The sequence below is a fragment of the Triticum dicoccoides genome, chromosome 5A (genome assembly GCF_002162155.2).
Source record: "Triticum dicoccoides isolate Atlit2015 ecotype Zavitan chromosome 5A, WEW_v2.0, whole genome shotgun sequence".
Classification (NCBI taxonomy): domain Eukaryota; kingdom Viridiplantae; phylum Streptophyta; class Magnoliopsida; order Poales; family Poaceae; genus Triticum; species Triticum dicoccoides.
This window is the reverse complement of record NC_041388.1, coordinates 581,933,555-581,950,068: the sequence shown is the minus strand read 5'-3', so window position 1 is coordinate 581,950,068 and position 16,514 is coordinate 581,933,555. Positions and strand designations below refer to the sequence as shown.

The 16,514-nt window shown below is 44.2% G+C and overlaps 1 protein-coding gene across 2 annotated transcripts; it reads right to left on the bottom strand.

Moving 5' to 3' along the window:
* Positions 1 to 5,337: 5,337 nt before the first annotated feature.
* On the bottom strand, positions 5,338 to 14,424 carry LOC119303048 (protein NETWORKED 1B-like). 2 transcript variants are annotated; one of them, XM_037580131.1, is made up of 6 exons: positions 13,954 to 14,424; positions 12,619 to 12,821; positions 10,427 to 10,774; positions 8,909 to 10,338; positions 7,136 to 8,809; positions 5,338 to 6,719 (listed from the first exon to the last, which is right to left on the bottom strand). In XM_037580131.1, exons 2-6 carry the CDS (start codon positions 12,719 to 12,721, stop codon positions 5,667 to 5,669), a joined length of 4,608 nt encoding a protein of 1,535 aa, XP_037436028.1. In that variant the 5' UTR covers positions 12,722 to 12,821; positions 13,954 to 14,424; the 3' UTR covers positions 5,338 to 5,666. The 2 variants fall into 2 exon arrangements, with proteins under 2 accessions (XP_037436028.1, XP_037436029.1); XM_037580132.1 differs by lacking the exon at positions 13,954 to 14,424 and adding an exon at positions 13,231 to 13,383.
* Positions 14,425 to 16,514: the final 2,090 nt, after the last annotated feature.

The window sequence follows — 16,514 nt, the reverse complement described above, 5'->3', positions numbered from 1 at the left end:
GAAGGGCGGAGCGGGCGGCCGGCGGGCACGGGCGGGCGGCGCCGGGCGCGGTGACGACCAGGCGCGGGGCGACGGTGGTTCGGGCCCCGCGGGCCGGATCTGGGCCGCACGGGCCCGCGGCGGCGCGCGGTGGAAAACGGCGGCGGCGAGGACAGGTGGTGGAGCCTGGTTCGTCGGAGGCGGCGACGGACGTTGTCCGGACGGAAACGGACACGTCCGGCCAGCTGAGAGGAGATTTTTAGGGTTTCGGGGAAAAGATCCGAGATTTGGAAAGGGGGGGCTAGTTTTATAGGTAGAGGGAGCTAGGAGAGTCCAAATGAGGTGCGATTTTTGGCCACGCGATCGTGATCGAATGACCGAGATGATGGAGGATGTTTAGGTGGGGTTTGGGCCACTTTGGAAGGTTGTTGGGCTGCAACACACACGAGGCCTTTTCGGTCCCTCGGTTAACCGTTGGTGTATCAAACGAAGTCCAAATGGCACGAAACTTGACAGGTGGTCTACTGGTAGTAAACCAAGGCCGCATGACAAGTCTTGGTCCAATCCGAAAACGTTTAACACCCGCACATGAAAAGAGGTAGAAAGGGACACCGGATGACATAGGAGCGCCAGATTGCAAAACTGACAACGGGGAAAATGCTCAGATGCATGAGACGAATATGTATGCAAATGAAATGCACATGATGACATGATATGCAATGCATGAAACGCAAGCAATGACAATGCAACAACAGCAAATAACTGGAGGACACCTGGCACATCGGTCTCGGGGCGTCACAGGAAACTCACAAGGAGGATTCAATGTTATGAGATCCCGAATCTCACCCACATTGCTAGATAAAACACCTGAGGCAGGTAGAGGGCCTTGTCGTACTGCTTCTAGACATTGTCACACCGCCTTCAATCCCCTTTAATGAGAGCGGGAGGGGCACTTGAGTAGTGTCACACCCAGATCCACTCATCGATGTGGCCATTGCAGATCTGCCAACCACATCCTCATGTCCGCCACTCTGGTGCACACTACCACAACCTCCACTGGTCAGGTCAAACCCCTAGGTAAGGTAAACAACGATGGGAGATGCCGCATATATAGGGCCATTGCCATTGCAACCTCTCTGGCACTGCTAAACTGCCAAATCAAGGCGCCACTAAGCTAGATCTATCACTATTGCCCCTGAGGTCGCACCACATAGCCCGCTTCCGACGCGTCGGCTCCACTCGCCGCCATTGTTTGTAGAGAAGGGTTGGCGCCGCCATCTCCACCCGGAGTCGGAGCCTCTATTTCCAGCACCCTCCCAACAAACGAGAATGAGGGTCTCACTGCTACCTTCATCGGCCCCGTGCAGCTTGCCCACGGCCGCCTCTGGCAGCGGCAAGGGAGGAAGAGTGGGGAGGGAGGGGTGGTGGTGGGCTAGGGTTTTTAGGAGGGAGTGTTTTGGAAGATAAGGTAGTTTCCCTCACACGTTCTACTAAAATAAAATAAGACCAATCTTAATTTGGCAAAATGGTAAATTTTCATTATAAACATGATTCGACTCGCCAACTTCACTAGTCGTGCCAATAAAAGGAAACTATCACCGGAGAATTCTTACTAATAATCTAGTGAGGAGAGGTTAGAAAGGTAATGCTCATGTTTTCCTATAGCAGTGCCAACTGCCAAGGAATCAAACAAACATTCTTGTGATGCATGTTTGAACTTGTGCTAGCAAGTAGTAGCAATATGGTCCTTGATCCATGTTTTATTGCCGAGACAAAAAGAATTTGTAGCATGTTTTAATTTTAAATAGCCCTACTAATGTAGTTCATTATATATGTCAACTACATAATTATTTGTTCTCTTTACTCAGTTACTACACCAACATGTAACTACTGAATTCATGCATGAGTCAGTTCACGCAAAAGACATGTTGGATCGATGTAGGTCACAACTATTTTGTATTAATGTGCATGGGTCTTAGACTTAAGTCCTCTTGGATCTTATACCATATTGAATTCATGCACTAGCCAGTTCACCCAAAAGTCTGGACTAGTGGAGAAGTGTGGGCGATATATTTTTGATTGTAACAAGATTAAACCTTTCTGTAAAAAATGTAACAAGACTAAGAGTAATGGCAGACGAGATGTTTGCGAGGGCACAAGGATGAGTGTGAACAAAGCGTACCTCAGATGGTTAGGTTTCTTATGGTGGAACCATTTCACCAGGGTTCAAGTCCTAGACTTGGCACTGGTGCTCGCATTGATTTTTCTGAATTTATTTAGGCTTTTCAGCGATGTTCGTTTAATGGGACGAGACGCTCCGTCGAGGCATTTATGATGACTTCGTTAATAAGATATTGTGGCGGCTTAGTATGTCAGAGGTGCTCATAGGGATAGGGTGGGTGTGCATGCTTTGTAGGGGTGAGTGTAGTGTTTGTATTGTGTTAAAAAAAGGCACAAGGATGAGTGTGGGAAATCATCCAAGTTGTGATTCTCAAAAAGAAAGGGTCATGTATTTTCATTTAGTTTCATTAAAATTCGAGAGTTTTTGAAAGATCCAGCAATTGCTGGCTTTTCTTGATCATTAAATTTTGAGAGTGATACTGCCTTCCTAGACTTGTTGACATTAAAATTTGATACTACATTGAACTTCTATGAAATTTTTTTTTGTGAGGAGAATGGTGTAGTTTCTTCATTTATTTTAACTTTTGTAATCATTGGTTTCGTGTTCGTATTGTGTTAAAATGGCACAAGGATGAGTATAGGAAACCATCCAAGTTGTGATTCTCAAAAAGAAACGGTCTGGTTTTTTCATTTAGTTTCATTAAAATTCGAGAGTGATACTGCCTTCCTAGACTTATTCCGTTGGCATTAAAATTTGATACTACATTGAACTTCTATGAAATGGTGTGTGTTTTTTTCTTTCCGAGGTGAATGGTGTAGTTTGCTCATTTATTTTAACTTTTGTGATCATTGGTTTCGTTAATGGGTCAATGATCTAGTGCTTTTATGCGAAGAAAGGGCATCAAAGGAGGACATGCAACATGACAGGTTTCCACTTAATTCCCACTTTTTCCAGTGCAGTTTTGGAACATGACTTGTTTGCCCATCTCTTGTTGGCTGTTGGCACATCTTTGAGACTTTGAAAGACCAAAGTATTTTGCATCCAACATCTCTCTCTCTCTCTCTCTCTCTCTCTCTCTCTCTCTCTCTCTCTCTCTCTCTCTCTTTCTCTCTCTCTCTCTCTCTCTCTCTCTCTGCATCTAACATCTCTCTCTCTCTCTCTCATGCGTCCTAGAGCTTGATCTGATCCGGTAGGTGAGTGAAAATGGCAGCTGGTCGGGAGGATGCATCTGCATTCCCTATTCTCTCTCTTGATGCTAATGGGATTTTAGGTAAATGTTTACGGACCCGTTCCTTTTACTACTTCCCTGGGTTATTAGTTGTCGATTAACCTCCGAAGGTGAGGTTAATCTTCACACGTGCACACGACAGCTTATTTACTTTTCACGGTACTTCTACGTGAAGCAATAACTCCAATTCCTAGACATTAGTGGTATTTGTCAAACAAACAATAATTAGAAAGTTGCTCTGCTTGTGCCTTGTGGGATGAGGTAATTCATCTCTTTCAGCTGGTAAAAAATCTTGAAGCCATCAGCACAGGAAGTCAGACCATCCATATATTCAGAGAACTGTGGTCGATGAGACTGAGCTTTCACGCATGTTCCCCCGATCTTAATTGCAGACAAAGGAACCCCGGCGGAGAAATTCTGCCGCCTCCAATCCGTTTGGTACACGGTGACGGCCAACGTCGTCCATCCATCCGTCCATGCGTCTTCTTAGTTTATTCTGAAAGACGAGGCCGTCCATCGATCTAGCATCCGGTAGACACGAAAGCTCACCATGCAGATATACACCATCAGCTTTACCTAACATCAACATATTTTCGGCTGGAAAGGCCTGATCGTCTCAGGTCATCTATAGACTAGAGTTTGGAGCAAGCGATCGATTGGATCAGCATAACTTGATCAACATGTCGCCGCATTCACGTGGGACTGGCCTTAATATGGGCCATGCAGATGACATATAACCGTCAGAGCGACAACCAATGCGTCAGTGAAGGCCAAACGTCGGGGTTCGACAGCTGCGTGGATACATCAACTGTGCAGTCAAAAACTCCATTGGAAATTCTGCTCCTTGGGAGAGGTAAGCAACGGGTCATTGTTAACTGTATCACTAGTCACGCATTACGATATGTAAATGTAATGTAAAGCCGAGCTGCTGGAGGGAGTATAAAGTTACGAGGAAGGGATCGCGGCAGGTTCTGAGAATCGAGGTGTGATTAGATACCCACCGACTGGATTTGAGTGGGATCCATGGCAACAAGAGGAGACCGGCCTGCAGTGTCTGACTGACCCTGCCAACCCAATAATGCCATGGCTAAAACATGCATGCACCTCTTGACAGGTTAGCTGTAGAATATTGGAACGGCAAACACTAAGAACTAATTGGCCCTTCAAAATAGTTTAATTGATTCTCCTGATGGGAAAATTCCGAGAACTGGATGCAGTAGGAAAGTACACAGGGCTTTATAGAGCTTTTCATTTAGTTTATACAATGACCAGCACAACCTTTCAGAATAAAAAAGGGTATGTGAACTCTGGTAATCTCCATGGCAATGCTTTCTTTACAGGGAGGATGCCCCCATGTTAATGCTTTCATGCTGCAAAATGCCTGTGATGCACTCACAAACCTCGACAGGATTCCAAATCAAAATTCAGAGGATAGCTCGAGGTAAAAAAACGACCGATTTGCTATCAATAGAGATAATGGGTCAAATCCAAAGCCCAACTTATATTATTCACTCCCTAACCAGTGTCGAATTTGTCATTTCTGTATCTAGAGCCTTTTTTTTCTTCCGAAACCATGCAGGAGAACTGCATATGAACATAGATAGGAAAAGAAAAGGGCGGAAGCCCGTGTAAAGTTCAGAAGGACCACAATCTGACAACCAAGGAATAGCGGGAATAGGCTAGATTCCTTTAGCTCCTTTCTTTTGTCTTTTTTTTCTGTAAATATACTTATTATTAATAGAAAATACCGTAGAACAATTGTTCTACGGTTGGTGCTTCAAAAAAATAATCTGACAACCAACGACTGGAAACAAAGAATAACTGTGACAGCATAGATTGATGATGTTTTGAATTTTGATTTGACAACGGTGCACTAGATACTTCCCCTGACCTCTCTGTGACCAGTATACAAGATGTTTCAAAAGACGATGTTCATCAGATTCAGAACCGTAATCCAGTCGGCAATCTTGTGACAGTCAAATTGACGAATGATCACCTGTTGAGAATGTACAGAATACCACACGAAAATGCTCTCCGGCTGCTTATTTCTATGCCCTCTCTTGTTTACAAACAATTTCCACTGCAATATTCGGTCTGGACGATGCACGGACGGTGCGCAGCTACACGCAACAAATGTTAGCCATAATTTTACAAGCCCGGCAGTAAGTTTATAGCAGACGCTTACAGTCAATAGCTACCATTTACAATCCTTACATACCACTTTTTCCCCCTGTATTTACCTAGAAAACATGAACTAATGAGTCGCTCCATCTGAAACTGAAAACCAGCCTTCCACATTTCGCCTTCAAAAAAGGAGCGGCGCGAACGAAGGCAGAGTTAGTCATCGATGGTTTTCGCTCTCATGCAACCGCAAGGCGAGCATCGCGGCTTCCGACTTTCCCGCCTTCGACCGTAGAGATAGTCCACCAGCTGCACCTTCGACCGCTGAACCACGGTTTTCGATGTCGCGGCGCTCGTCTGCTCCTCTTCATACTTCACCAGAGCCTGCTGGACCTTCTGCATTTCCACCTCCAGCCTCCCAATCTTCTCTGACATCTTCCTTGCACGCTCCAGGATCTTGCGCTGGTGCCTGCTCCTCAGGTCAATGTTGTCCCCATCAAGGCCGTCGGCCGACGTGAACTCTTCGGCCTTCTTGGCAAGTTTACTGTTGGTGTCAATCAGCTCGATGATGGTGCTCTCAGCTTCCCTTATTTGGTATCTGACGTTCTCGAGCTCGAGCTCTTCCGATGCCTCGGTGTTCGTTTTGAGTTCTTGAATGCTGGACTGGAGGGTGCTGAGCCTCTTCCCGTCAGAAGATAGCCTTTGAATGACCTTGTTCTTCCACTCCTGGTGTGGCTCCGTGGTGATGGACCTTGGTAGCTCTTGGTTCACAATGCTCAGCTCTTTCACCGCCACTAGCTCAGCAGGAGACTGTCTGCTGCTGCCACTGTCAAATGACTCACTCTGCGGTGGTCCCAAATCATCGCGCGCATGGCTATTGCTTGGTCCAGCAAGGTCATGAACCTTGTGATCTGCTTGTGCTGCTATTTTCTTTTGCTGGCCAAGGGCCTCGGTTCGACGGCCTGAAGAAGGTTGGATGAGATCAAGCTGTATGTCTTTCAACATTTGCTCGTAGTTCATTTCAACCAAGTCATCATCCAAGATCTCCTTGAGCTTCAGCGCCTCGATCTGCTTCCTCGCTTCTTGCAGATTGGCATTGAAACCAAGCCTCTCTTGCTCGAGAAGGACACCCGCATCCGCGACCACATTCTGGAGCCTTTTGATTGTTCCACGCAATTTTTGCAGCTCCATTTCTTTTACTGTTTCATTTGCATTCTGATCACTGGATCCCGCTATGGTTTCCAGAGGCTGAGGAGATGATGCATTTTCCTAAGAAAAAGAAGAAAAATGTAAAATGAGTCCTGGAATGAAAAGGATAACTTCATGAAATGTACACAATGCCAGTTTTAGTCTTAGGGAAATACTATATCGTTTTGAGGGAAAGCTTACGAGATTTCCCATGCTTATCATTAGTAGTTAGATCCTCCAATAACAGAGTAATTGTAAGAAGTAAGGACCTTAATATCTCTTTTCAACAGAAGATTAAGGACAAAATATTTAATTGTTTGTACTAAGGCACTACTAAATAAATTGTTAGAAGACGAAATAATCCTATATTACTAAATAGATGGCTTTTTAAAATACTAAATAGTTGGAACCGACTGCTGAATTTTTGTGTGTGCACGCGTGCATGCAAGTGTCTTGTTTGTAATCGCCAAAAAATACATGGGAAAGGGAATGTTTACCTCCACTTTGAGTTTATTTGATTGCAAGAAATCATTAGCAAGGGACACGGTTTGTTTCTCCAGGGCACTGACTTCGCTCTGCAATGATCCTAACATCGTGACGTCACCATTCAGATCGACCTTCAGTCTTCTGTTCTCAATCTCTACAGCATTTAGTTTGTCTTTCAGCTCGTCCACATACGAATTCCTTCGGGTGATATCTTCCTTGAGCACCTCCTTCTGCACCATGGCACTTATCTCATAGCTCTCACATGTTACGATGAGCTCAATGATCTTCTCCTTGAACAGAGCTGCATTCATGATGGCCATGTGCATGTGGGATACCAATTTTGTGATCTCTTCATTGCAGGATCTGATGTCGACAGAAGCCTTCTCCTTGCTCATAAGCATTTCCACATTTCCATGTAACTTGAGTATCTCCTCCAGTAGCATTTCATTTGATTCTTGAAGGCCAGCGCCGTCAACTTCTTTGTGATTATTTTCTTCACTAGACCGGTCACAAATGCTCATGGTTGTATCTTTGCCGAGGTGGTTGTCCAGGAATTCAAAATCACCAAGCTTCTTGTTCATCATCCTGATGTCCTTGCAAAGCTCGCTTCCTACAGCTTGTAGGCACACAAAATCATCATGCAAAGACTTCAACTCCAGGGACCTGTCTTCATGAAGGCTTCTAAATATCACAAGAAGGATATCTTTGCTGACGGCTTCGCTCATGAGAACGCTGAAATCATCTTCAAAGATCATCTCTTTCTCCCTGGAGTCATGTAGCTCATTTGCCAGCAAAGAGTTTTGTTGAATCAGCTTTATAATCTCACTCTGCAGTGACCTCCGAGAATCTTGAAGTTCTGACAACTGTCCAACCAAGAACTTTGCCTCGGCTCTCAAGTCATCAACTCTCTGGTTACGAGACTCCATCTCTTCCCAGAACTCATCGCTGATCTCCGCAAGCTCCTGCCTTTCTGCCTGCAGCTGGAGCAACTCCTCGCTCTTTGCTTGCTGATCTTGCTTGAGGGTGTTGCGCTCCGACCGCAGGTCGGCTACCTCCTGCCCAAAGTGCTCCAGAAGTGTGACAACAAGAGACTTCTCAACAAGCTCTTTCTGTCTCGCATCCTGGGCATCAGATATTGTACTCCTTAAGCAGTTGACCTCATGCAAGATGAGCTGCAAAATGATGTCAAGCTTCATTTGGTCTAAGGACTCATACTTCTCATCCAAGTGTAAGACACTCCGTAATGAACCGATCCCTTCAGTTAGCTTCTGATTATTCTGTGACAAGCAGTCCAATTTCTCCTCATGAACCTTGCATGCTTCTTCCTTCTTTTGCAGTTTTGCCAAGTAGTCTGAATTTGCTGAAGCCATGTCGCCCAAACACTCTTTTAAGATGAAGATCTCTGTCTGAGCTTTGACAATCTTCATCTCCTCCTCTTGAAGCTGCTCCTCTCTATTCCTGCCTTCCTCTAGCAATAGGTCAATTTTGTTCTGTAGGTCAAACTGAGTCTTGCTTGCTGAGAGTGCAAGATCTTGGTGTTCTTTCCTCTCGAGCCTTATCTGCTCTTGTAGCTTGATCACTTCATCAAGCACCGAGTCTTTCTCCTGTTGTAGAGCTGAGTGTCGTCTTTCTAGCTCTGTGTATTCTGCTTGTAAACTCACGAGAGTATTGCTGATGCTATCAACCTGGAAGAATAATTAAGGTAAGTACATACTAAAGACGGACAATCAAACCTAATTTTTTATGACAACTGGTAAAAAAATAAGGTCATTCACATAGCATACCTGAAAAACAAGAGTTGTCTTCTCAGATTGAAGAACTGAATTCTGACTGTTGACTGACTCTGAAGATTTTTCCAGCTCTTTCAACTTCCTCCTCAAGTCCTCCAGTTCAGCATTGGCATCAGATAAGGAATTCTCCAAAACGGTGTTCTTCTCGAGCAGCACCTCCATGGTCTGAGAAATTGCCTCAAGCTGCGCAACAAGCGCAGCTCGCTCAGACAGATGACTGCATATCTTGGAATTGAGTTCCTTGCATGATTCTTCCAACACCGCCTTCTTTTCTCTTAACCCTTCTAGCTCAGTAGTTGAAGCTGCCAAGGACTTCTCCAAATGTGCATTCTTCTCAGACATCCTCTCCAACTGCCTCAGGTTTTCGGCATGAAGAGCCTCTGTTCTCTCATGGTTCTTGATGATGTCTTTCAGCTCAACATTGCCATCCCTTAACTCATGTGCAAGAGTTTGAAGTGATTCTACATTTACGTTCACCGACTGTATCTGCTCCTTGATCGAGAAGTGTTTCCTCTCCAGTTCACTCCTATCCTCCTTCAGGTGTGAAAGCTCGTATTGAAGTGTCTTCTTCTCATCCACATGTTTACAAATCTCTTCTTCAAGTTTTTGTTGCGCATTCTTCATGGAAATGATCTCATCCTGCAGACGAATTATCACAGCTGAAGAAGAGTGATATTGGCTAGTCAGATTCTTGTTCTCTTCTAGAATACTGTCCAATTCTTTCTGAAGCACAATCTTGCTTGTTTCCATGTCCTTCACTTTGCTTTCTTCTCTCTGCTTCTCAAGAGCCAGCCTTTTGCTCTCTTCTAGAATACTGCCCAGTTCTTTCTGAAGCACAATCTTGCTTGTTTCAATGTCCTTCACTTTGCTTTCTTCTCTCTGCTTCTCAAGAGCCAAAAGCCGCAGTTTGTCATGTGCTATTAACAGCTTCTTCTCCAAAGAGAGGCTCACCATTTCTGCTTGCATGCACTTGAGATGCTCCTCTTCTGTGGAGATGTTGAGTTTTTCCAGCTCATCTTGCTTCTCATTTAGCTCATCATGCTTCTGTTTCAGCAAATGTTTCAGCCTCTCTACTTCCAACTGCAAGTCCTGGTTATCTCTTTCGAGCACATGGAAACGCTCCTCGTCCGCTGTGCTTGAAGGCAGCAACCCAGTTTGCATCTCCTCTTTCAGTCTGTTGAACTGTTCCTGGGTATGCAATATCTCAGATCGGAGGTTCTGTAATCTAGCAGAGGATTGTTGGCATTGCAGAACTGCAGTTTCCTTCTCTGCCTCTTGCTGCGCAAGAGCCTCCTTGAGACAAAGAACCTCGGACTCTGCACAGTTGCTCTGTTCTAGCACTGATGTGATCCTCTTCTTCAGGTCTTGGTTTTCCTGTGTCAGGCTTGCTAGTTCATTCTGCAGCTTCTCGTAGTCTTGGTCATCTGCAAGAAATTTTTTTGCTTGTCACACTTTATTCTCATGTGTGCGTGTACGCATGGTGTCTTGCAATTTTGCCCTAAAAACTCTTACCTTTGCCATGCATTTTTGGATCACCAGAATTCATGAAAGACAGGAAATATCGAGCCATTTCTGCATTGTCCTGGTCAGTTTCAGTTGTTGCAGATTCAGCTGGCAGATCATCATCTGGGTCCATAAGAACCTGATCAGGGAATGCTTCTGCTATTTTTTTATGGGCCTGTCGGAGGTCCCCGGCTGCATGATCATATCTTTCAGCTAGAGCTCGGTATGCACGGTACAACTCCTCAAGCAAGGCCATTAACTCAGGTCGCCTTCGGTAGTACATTTCCGCCTTTTTTGCAAAAGACTCCGCATCTTCTTCAATGATTTTGATCATCAGCTTAATTTTGCTATCCATGTCTGTGTAATCACGAATTAAGAGATATGAGCCCTGTACAAACTTCAACGAACTTCTGAAAAAAACTGAAGCATCACACAAATACAAGGAGAACAATAACCCGGACCCTTCATTGTTCACAATATTCATTCATTTACACTTTCATCATTAGATAGTTATCTTTTAAAACATGCGGCGTAGATTAGCATTCCCTTGGCTGCTTATGAAGTGGCATCTTAATCATGGAATGGAGTCAGTGGAGAATCTATGGTATTCCCCTAATTAAAGATAATCCATATGATTATCATATTACATCACATGTCTACTAGGGCCTAAAAGAATACAGAAGATTTTTGGCTCCCAATCACTAATGCTCTCTTTATTATTGAAAATTCAAAAAAGATGCATTCTTAAGTTAAGAGCAATTATGTGTGTACATGTGGAAATACAACACAACCTTTTTAATCTGTACAACCAAAAATTCAGCTAGCTATCATATATAGACTTCATTATCTGACAGAGTCATGGTCATGTTAAGACTCTGCAAGTTCTGTCAATCATGATCTGTTGGTACACACATTTTAGTCTTAAAAATGACTCAGGCATAAACTTTATAATTCATGACTGACAGAGCTCGCAGAGTCTTAACATGAATCAAGAAACATGTTGGTCTTGATTTTGTTGAATTAAATGTACAACAAATAAATGTGCGTAAATCAACAGATCATGATGGACAGATCTTGCAGAGTTTAAACATGACTCTGTCAGATTAACATGACCATGACTGAGTCACGAACCAGGACTGATTGCTCACTTTTGAAACTTGTTAAGCAATAACAACAAGATTTTAGAGTAGTAGCTTTAATAATCTGAACTTTCAGCTAACTATCTACCAAACCTAATAATAAACGAATAGTACATCGATGTACTGTGAATAGTACATCAATGTACTGTGAATAGTACATCAATGTACTGCACAGCTATTCTGCTGATTAAGCTCATATATTCCACTATGGTGTGTACTGGTCTGGTAAATTAATCCAGTAAATGTTCAGTCTAACCTTAATTAACGAACATGAAATAAATGATATCATACATTTGGTTATTCATTACAGTGGCCAACTAAACCAAGACGTGGGTGCCTGCAGAAGAACATGTTATCGCTAACTTGCTATTTGCAGCATTGAAGTTGCCCATGTGCTTCGACAGTACTCTAATGACTTTCACACACTACCATTACAATGCAAGTTTTTCCACAAGAAATTTGCAATTCATCATTGAAACCTTTTTCTCAGATTTACATCCTTGGGACCACATAACAGCAATGACAATAAACACACTAGATCAAGGCACAGTTCCTACAAATCAGAGCAGTGCTTCTATACTCCCCTGAAAAATAAATAACACAAATGCTAAAAGCAGTACCTGGTCAAATCCTCTATACATTGCTTAAACTTTCAGGTTTCCAAATTCAGACTATAAAATTATTATTTTAATTGTAAGCTTCATAATTCATATTTAAATAACAAATTGCCATCTCATATCTTTTCTGAATTTCCAATTTGGAATGTGACGAGCTTAAATCACAAATAAGGCTCATGTGGATAACCCAATGAACTTCAGTCTTCAGCGAGCATTCTTTGAACCACCTCCGAATATCTACATTTCTGCTCAAATTGATTTCAGAGGAACTTCCAGGGAAATTTCGAATTCAGTTATTGTGTGTGTTTGCTTATTCACTTCAGAATCGGGGTTACAACTCTAATGCCAGATCAGCATCTGAGGCATGCTCAGTTTTTAGAATCCAAAGGAACCGGTCATCCAAGGAAATGACACGCAAACAGCTCAACAAGTTAACATATTTTACCTTCGAGATTCTCCTGAAGCCATTTGGAGTTCTTTGGGCAGATATGACTGTCCCACCACCATGAGTACTTGCGCTTAACATCGGTCGGTGATGTCGTTGCCATCACGGCAACAGACTAAACAGCAGAGGATGTTCTGTGCTCCCACAGGCAGAGAAGGATGACAGCAACAAGAACCAACCACAATCTAACACCAGCCAGTTACCTGCAATATAAATACCCTCAGATTGTTAAGTATCCTTAGCATGCAGAAATAACCAACGAACGGGGGAAAAGGTTACTATCTGCTCCTATTTTAAGCTCAAGATCAGCAACGCCACAAGGTAGCAATAGCAGCGGCTAATCCTCCTAGTGATGAATTTGTTTCTTGATTATTAAAGCAGCTTTGAGCTGAACATATGAGTTGAGTTGATGAACAAAGCGGCACATAGTAAATGATGAATTGGAAACAGCAGAACTGCACAAATCTCCAAAAGCAATTGCCCCGCAGGTGCCAATCACAAAACTGCAGAGTATGCAACACAAACTCAGTAGAGAATAAACTGCAGCATCAGCCAAGGAAAGAAGAGCAGAGAGGAAATTTATCCAAAGTGAAAGCAGAAAAAAAACAATACCATGTGCAGGCTTTTTCCGCCACAAGTTCAGGAAATCACAAGCTTCTGCTCACATCACCAGCGACTCAAAAATCCTACTGCTACTAAACTATAGTGAACCAAAAAAATATAGTAATGAATAATAAGAAAGGGAGGTTGCTTGCAGAGGCAGGAATGAATGGAGCATCAAACAAGAATGATAGAGAAAAGGAAGGGTGGGCAGTGACAAGAAAACCCAACCACCCAAATAAAAGATGCCCCCAAGCACTCTCCAGCTCCCAGATGACCCGCAAAGCGCACAAGAATTACAAGGAGGCCACATTGATTCCTCTCGAATACTCCATTACATTAGTGATCAGAGGCCAGGGAGAGAAGAAAAAAATAGCGTCCTTTTGATGAGCCCTCCTCGAAAAACAGAGATCTCTTCCAAATCTTACCGGAAGAAACACGAAACCGTCGAATTCCGTCCATGAGACTGAATTTATCGTTGAAGAAAAAATTTGGAGCGAAGGAAATAAATAAAAGATGAAAATGGTTGCAGTTCGTAAAGGCCGTACTGCTGATCATTGTCAGCCCGAAAAACCTGCAAAAAAAAAGGGGAAAGGCAATCCTGCAGCGGCGGAGGCCACGAGGAACATCACCAGCAGGCCAACGCCTCAGGAAAGAGACAATCACACAACGACCGGTACCTAACATCAATCAATCAAGAACAAATAGTAAGAGAGATAGCCTTCTTGTTCTTACCCTGATTTTCCTCTGTCGGCGACCGCAGCTGCAACCCAATGGAGATCCAGCCGCTCCCATCCGGCGGCTAGGCCATCTCCCCCCTCCCCGGAGGAGCTCACAGCGCCGCGGCGGAATGCATCATGCGTCGGCGGCGAGATGGCGATCCTTCTCTCCCCCCTGGAGCCGCCCCTCCCGTTTCTTTCTTGGAGCAGAGCAGAGCAGAGCAGGTTTGATCGATCAGGCCGGAGGGTGGTGGCGATGGGGATTTGATTGCTTGCTGGCCGGTGCTGTGGCCGGAAAGCAAGGACAAGGCTTGCGGCACAAAGCGCCGGCGATTGTGGAGCTTTTGTTTTGTTTCTTTCCGGTGGCTGGAGGGGATCGATGGCGATCGGTTGGTGCAGCGGCAGCGGCAGTGTTCTTGTCTCTGCGTGCGTGTGAGCTGGGGACGCCGAAAGCACGGCTGGATTCTTCTCTCCCAGTCTACTACTAGTATGAAACCTGGCGCTTTTAATTATGGGGGCATTGAGCGGCACCTGTCTCGTGCGGGATTTCCAGAGAGATTTGCGCGTGCGCCCTCGGGAGCGCTGGGAAATTGCGTGACTGTGGAAGATGCCTCTTTTTTGGCTGATTAGCTCGTGGCTTTACTGGTACTGCTAGCTAGCTGGGCAATTTGACGATTCGTGTGGGGGCTCCTCTGTAGTGTTGTTGAAGATTGGAGGAGTAGCACTAGTATAATAATGCTGAATGATTGGAGTATAATGCAGCATGATTAGAGTTCAGTGCACAAGTAGACAGTTGTGGTAGTATGTGAGGTATCGTATTCTCTCGCCACGGGGAGCCGTTGTAGCCTGCGTTCCCAGTCCGGGCTGGCATGCATTGCCTCCTTCGCTAGCCTACCGTAGTCCGTAGAGGATCACAATGGACCTCCTCGTGGAAGCAGGGGTTATGTCGAATTTATGGGATTGTTCGTGACAAAATTTGTCACATTTTGCCTCGTCACAAGGTTCAACTCTTTGTTTGGTTTGCAGTGTGCTCGTGGCAAGATTTTTTTTTCATGAAAATTAAACCCCACATATCATTGACTCAAAAAAGTCTGATAAGACTACCTCAAATGTGACAAAGTGTAGCCTCAGTTTTGATCACTTTTTTTTGCAAAATCTTAATTTTGATCACCTAACCTTAGGCATGCATAGTAAAAAAAAGTGTGGCAAATAGTGACAACCTTAGTATATAAACCAAACATGCGAAAATGCATAGGAGCTCTCGGGTGCTACGCCCCCTATATTCAAAAATAATTTAGTAATTCAAAAAAAGTCAAAAAAATCTTGGATATATTTTTGAACCAAATATGACTAGGTATTGTACTCATATAAAAATTTCGGCCAAGGAGTAATTCTCGTTGACTTCAGGGGAAAAAAAGAAAACAAATTTATGACGACAATATAACATGAATAGTACTTGTATCTAGCATTTTTTTAGGAAATATTTGACCCCGGATACGATAAAAGTCATTTCCTATTTGACCCCGGATACAATATTTGACCCCGGATACAATATTTTTGGATATAGGGGGTACAATATGGAACCGGCATCGGCTAGGTGGCTAGGCTGCTTTCTCGTGACGCCCGCCTCACTCTCCTGTCGTCAACCCTTGGCTCCCTGGCTATTTCATGCTAGTTTTTGACCTCCCAAAGATTATCATCAAAATCAACAACGCTATTCACAAGTCCTTCTGAATTGCAAAGGAATTCTGTTTTGGTGCTAAGTGTCTAATTGCTTGGAAAAATGTTTGCAAACCAAAAAAACTGATGATCCAAACATAAAAAATTTGCTACTTCAAACTAATTGTCTACTTTTTTGCTTTTAAACCGTTTCAAAAACCTGATCTTCCCTTAGTGCAGTGGTACCACCACCACTACTCTAACAACATTGCATCAAAACCCTCACACCCCTCCTTCTTCTGGAAACTTGTGAATGGCCATCTACCCTCACTCCAGCAATATCCTCACAAATGACAGCAACTCCTCTTTTCCTGGCATGACACTTGGTTACTTAGCAAACCCTAGCCATAAGCTTCCCACACATTTACTCACACTCCACTCACCCCTTTGTCCTAGTTTCCCAAGTCTTGTGAGATGGATTATTTGTTAGGAAACGTTGCAGAAAACAAAAATTTTCCTACGGTTTCACCAAGATCCATCTAGGAGTTCATCTAGCAACGAGTGATTAGATGCATCTACGTACCTTGTAGATCGCGAGCGGAAGCGTTCAAAGAACGGGGATGAGGGAGTCGTACTCGACGTGATTCGAATCACCGAAGATCCTAGCACCGAACGGACGGCACCTCCGCGTTCAACACACGTACGGAACAGCCACGTCTCCTCCTTCTTGATCCAGCAAGGGGAAAGGAGAGGTTGAGGGAGATGGCTCCAGCAGCAGCACGACGGCGTGGTGGTGATGGAGCTGCGGTACTCCGGCAGGGCTTCGCCAAGCACTATGGAGGAGGAGGAGGTGTTGGAGAGGGAGAGGGAGGCACCAAAGATCAAGGTCAGAAGTCCTCCATCTCCCCCACTATATAT